The sequence below is a fragment of the Elephantulus edwardii genome, unplaced genomic scaffold (assembly GCF_000299155.1).
Source record: "Elephantulus edwardii isolate Elephantulus edwardi_28Jun2011 unplaced genomic scaffold, EleEdw1.0 scaffold00168, whole genome shotgun sequence".
In the NCBI taxonomy this organism is placed as follows: domain Eukaryota; kingdom Metazoa; phylum Chordata; class Mammalia; order Macroscelidea; family Macroscelididae; genus Elephantulus; species Elephantulus edwardii.
This window is the reverse complement of record NW_006399918.1, coordinates 3,705,811-3,711,288: the sequence shown is the minus strand read 5'-3', so window position 1 is coordinate 3,711,288 and position 5,478 is coordinate 3,705,811. Positions and strand designations below refer to the sequence as shown.

The following is a 5,478-nucleotide window of genomic DNA, read 5'->3' as shown; positions in this document are numbered from 1 at the left end:
ATAAGGTCGCTATAAGTCATAACCGACTCAACGGCACATAACAACAACAACAGCAAGATTTTTCTGCATGTGATATTAATGATTTGATTCATCCATTTTCACATTCTATCCATATGTTACTTCCGTGTATGTAGATATAAAATCTTTACCCAGCATGTAGGAAGAACCTGATGCTGATATAAATGTTCTCCACTTTGGAAAGGTGAGAATTCTATTCTTATGGAGATTCACCCACTACTGGATAGAATTTTCATTTTTAAATAAATCAACTTAAAACATAGGAGTTTTTCTTAGAAGAGGAGGTTCCAAATGACAAATACATGCTCTTTGAATTTCCACAAAGATAAACCATAAGAAAAAATGTAACTGGATAATATTAAGAGAGCATAATAATAAGACATCTCTGCTTTTAAAAATTGTTATTGTTATTCCTCATTGTTCCAAAGACATTCATTTGCCTCAGGGAAGGATGCACACACACACACCAAAAAAAAGCCAACAAAAAAGAAGTCAATGAAATTTCTGAAAACAGAAATATTTGTCCTAAAGGCTAAAGCCGTTTACTAACTCTTGCAAACTTTTCTAGAAAGAGAAACCTCTTTTAGTTTGAAAGAAATATTCTGAATAGCAAAAGCCCAATAAGTGAAATATATAGCAAACTGCAGAGCTGGGAAGAATTCAAAGCTCTGCCAAAATAAAAGAAAGGCATCCCACTGCGTTGGAAAGACAGTGACTGGAGATAGAGCACTGGAGTTAGTTGTAAGACATTAAGGAAGGGGCCTGGACTCCTGTTCCTCCATCAATATATTGTTCTTTTGAAACTGATACCCCTTATGCTCTTCACTTCTTAGAGAAGTCATAAATCCAGAGTAGTTTCCAAGTGATAAAGCAAAAATGAATGAGTGAGGTAAACAGGCAGATGCTTCAAAAGCAGTCAGTCTTGGGCTCTCTTGCTACATGGTCTAGGGTGAAGGTGAATGTCCAAATAAGAGAGAGTCATTGGATGTATAGTAGTATCAAGAGGGTCACAAAGAAGATACAGGGTAATTTGAGATCATGGATCAAAGAATGTGTCAAGACTAAAATCATCTTTATGAATAACAACAAATACAACACATAAGCTCGAGCACGGGCAGTAGGAGTGATCATAAATTGGAGTTTACCTCCAAGGACAATGGGGAAACATGGAACGTACAGATCCTTTAATTCCATTGTGTTTACTAATAAAAGGAGTTTTGATTCATGATTGCCTGAGTTAACATAAAAAAGGACAGATGACTCTTTCTATCAGACAAAATTGAGAGCTCAGAATTAGAAAGTAGATAGAATTGCAAAAAAATTTAGTTACATTTTATGAATGTATCTGCATACCCTATAAAATATACACTTGCTTTGTACATTTGAAATTCTGTTTTACAGTGAAAATGTTGTGCATTCAACTCGTTCTTTTTACAATTATTTACAAATTTTTTTACAAATATTCCAGTACAATAGCTTTGTCTATATATACTTTGGGTATGTTGCTTGCAGTTGTTGTTAGGGCCATCAAGTTGAGTACGACTCATAGCAACTCTGTGAACAAAAGATCTGAAAGCTGTTCTATCCTGCACCATTCTCACACTTCCTTACACACAAGAGCCCATTGGAGCAGTCACCATGTCAATCCATCTGGTTGAGAGCCTTCCTCTCCTTCGCCCACCCTTTGCCCTTCCTAGCTCTGCCCTTCCTAGCGTCATATCCGTCTCCAAGAAATAGCACCTCCTAGCAACACGTCCAAAGTATGTGAAGCAAAACCTCAACATTCTTGACTCCAAAGAGCGCTCTGCCTGCACCCTCTTAAAGACTTATCTCTTTATCCTTGGCCATCTATGGGATGTTCAGTGCTCTTATCCAACACCACAGCTCAAAGGGCATGTTGCTAAGAGAGGGTTATTCCTTCGAGAGAGATATAATGCTGGGAAGGGAGGAGGAAGGCGAAGGAGAGGAAGGCCTTCAATCAAGTGAATTGATGTTGTGACTGACGCAATGGGCTTTTGTGTGTCAGGATGTGTGGGGATGGTGCAGGATAGAACAGGGTTCAGGTCTTTTGTTCATAGGGTCACTATAAGTCACACTTGACTTGAGGGCACCTAACAACAACAACAACAACAATGTATCCATAATGACAATTCCTAATAATTTGAGTTTTATTCAATACCTACTTTGTCTCAAAAAAACAAAAATTCTCACCACTGGCTTAATAGGTAATATCATAATAGATGGAGAAAATACGGTAACTGTCTCTGACTTCATCTTGTATCCACACTCAATATATTTGGCACGAGGAGATCAAGAAATGCATAGTACTGGGGAAGTCTGTAGTTAGGGACCACTCCAACTTACTGAGGAGCAATGATTTTAGTTTGAGGAATAATGTGAGCTTGATTAAGACCATGGTCTTTTCAATGACTTGCTATGCTGTTGAGAACTAGGCTGAAGACAAATTGATGCCTTTGAACTTTAGTGTTAGAAAAGAGTACTGACTATCTCAGGGGCTGCCAAGAGGACAAATATGTGTTGAAGAAGGTGCAACCATAGCGCTCCTTGGAAGCGAGGATGCTGAAACTTCATCTTGAATACTTTGAACATACTTGGGAAGGTGGAGGGACAATGGAAAGGAAGGGAGACCCTCAACCAGGTGGATTGAGACAGTAACTGCAGCAATCTGCCTGTCAGACTGTGAGGCTGGGACAGTATAGGACAGGACAGTGTTCAGAACTGTTATTCAGAGTGCTGTTATGAATCATACTCAATTCAATGGCAGCTAACAACAACAACAACAAATTTTTCTCAAAAATTAATTCTAATGTTTACTCAGATTCATTTTTTTTAAAACTTTTTTGAGGTGAAGAAATGTAAATAGTCTATTATTGTTCCTTTTATAACCCATTTGCTTCAATTTGATGTAAGTTTCATGTCAAAATCCCTTACTATTGACTTATGTTCAGCTTTTCAAAAGTCATTAAACCACCTAATTTATCAGGGTTGTTATGTTGCCTCTTTAATATTTTCATTTCATTCCTTCTCGATGTGACCTGACATAGTAAGGTGAAGGAAAGGAACCAATTAGAAGATGTTTTCTATATTTTTTTTCCTCTTTCCTTCTGCCTTCCCCTTTCCTCTTATCCCAGAAGGCTTCAATACAAGTCTGCTTCTAATTTTTCTAGAGAGCTCTGGTGGTGTAGTCCATAGAGAATTGCACTATTAAGTCAAAGGCTGTGCTTCTCTGACAGTCCACCTTCAACTCCGAGGGATAATGGTGGACACTATCTTCCTGTGTAATTTACAGGCTGGGAATTCCACTGGAGGGTCAGCTATGAGTCACAAGGGGTTTTTAATATAACCCCCCACCCCATTTACCTAATATCCCTACCCCTCTATCACGGGATGTTCAAATTTTGGTCTGTTTCTATTTTTTGTTCCCTGTTAACCAATTTCATAGCATGTTTTTTCCAAACATCAACTCGCTGAGTATCCTTCTTTTTCTCTGACCCTGCTATTTGCTCTGTTGATGGGGGAGATATTTTCTTCTTTTCCACATGGTCCTCTTCACGTACTCTATCACATAGCTTCTTTATTACATGGCCTTTTCTTCACAGGAGCTGCCTCATTGCAAGAGTCCGTGCTTCTTTCTGGTCTTTTACACACAATTAGTCATAGCCTTCTCCAATCCCTTTTTTGTTTGAGACCTCATCCACACATAAATGATGAATAGTAAGATGCTTGAAAAATATTCATTCTAGGAGGCTTAAAGTGCATTCCAAATCTAAATTTTGCTTTGCTTATCTTGATAAAATTTGAGGTAATTAGATTTCTTCATAATATCTTCTCTAATAACCCCTTGTCCAAGTATCCAATTTATATTAAGAAGAGATTCAGTTAAGTGGTGTTTTTATTGAAGTTTATACTTCAGCAAAGTGGACGGGTCATTTTGTACTTAAGCATAAGATGAACACTAGATTACTCTTTGAACTTAAAATCATTACCTGGAGTACAGCCAGTAAGATATCTATTTCTAGGTCTATGAAGTAACCTGTAATTTTATTATATGAGCAAACAGACTGAGAAAATGTGAATCAATTACTAGTGCCTAGCCCCCCAGCTTCCCTTTTACATCCCACCCTGCTTGTGATGCATGAAACTCCAATCACCACATTAAACCCTAGATCTATATCTTTTCCGATAATCTTCCACCTGGAAGATTGAACACAATCATTTAGATAGAGTTCTTCACTTTATGAAAGTGATTTCTGGCCCATCACTCTGCGTAGTGCATCCTGAACCTCTTTATTTCTCAGACTGTACACAACAGGGTTCAACAAGGGAGTTATAACAGTGTAAGTCACTGAGATTAACTGATCCTGGTCTTTGGTGTTCTCTGATTTGGGCTTGAAGTAAGCAATGGAGGCACAGCCATAGTGAATAATGACCACTGTGAGGTGGGAGGCACAGGTGGAGAACGTCTTCTTCCGGCCTTCAGCGGAGGCAATCTTGACAATGGTGGAAATGATGAGGACGTAAGAGACGAAGATAAAAGTGGCTGGGACAGTGATGGCCAGAAGGCTGATAATTAAGGTAAAGATATCATTGATGATTGGAATAACACAAGCCAGATCCAGTACAGGGCGAACATCACAGAAGAAATGTTCGATTAATGAGTCACAGAAGGGTAGTCTGAAAATAGCCACTGCCTGAACTAGTGAAAGAGAGAATCCTGTGGCACAGACCGAGGATGCCAGTATGGTGCAGACCCTCCAATTCATGATGATTGAGTAACGAAGAGGGTTACAGATAGCCACATAACGATCATAACCCATAACTGCTAGCAGGAGACAGTTGGTGATGGCAAAGCCAAGGAAGAAAAAGAGCTGAGTCCCACAGCCCTCCAGGGAGATGGACTGACTCAAGCCTATGAGGCTGGAAAGCATGCGAGGGATAATGACCAAAGAGTAGAAGGTTTCTGAAGTGGAAAGGACACTTAAGAAGAAGTACATGGGGGTGTGCAGATGATGGTCAATCCGGATGATGGTCACAATTATGACATTACCTGCTATGGTCAACATGTACAGAGTGAGGAACACCACGAAGAGTGTGAGCTGATGCTCTCCAAAATTGGAGAAACCTTGAAAAACAAACTCTCTTATCCCTGTATGGTTGACGCTCCTCATTGAGTTCCCCCGGTCTGAAAAACAAAAAGCAAGTCAACATCCTCTACTGGAACCAGAGATCTCTGGCAAGTAAGACTATAAAGAGCAAAGAAGGTGGAGAGCAAAGACCCAGTCTTGGGATTGAAAAGAAAGTTACAGAAAAATATTTAGCAACACAAATTTAAACTTTTATGTGAAGTATTCCCTTCAAATATGTTAGGGCCATTTTTTAAAAAATGGCCAACCCTGGTCTATAAAAATGGTCCAAAACAGGATTTTTTTTTTTAGGAGT

General features: G+C 39.0%; 1 protein-coding gene across 1 annotated transcript; it reads right to left on the bottom strand.

Moving 5' to 3' along the window:
* Positions 1-4,274: 4,274 nt before the first annotated feature.
* Positions 4,275-5,207, bottom strand: LOC102865044 (olfactory receptor 10J1-like). Its single transcript, XM_006895440.1, has one exon. It carries the CDS (start codon positions 5,205-5,207, stop codon positions 4,275-4,277), a length of 933 nt encoding a protein of 310 aa, XP_006895502.1.
* Positions 5,208-5,478: the final 271 nt, after the last annotated feature.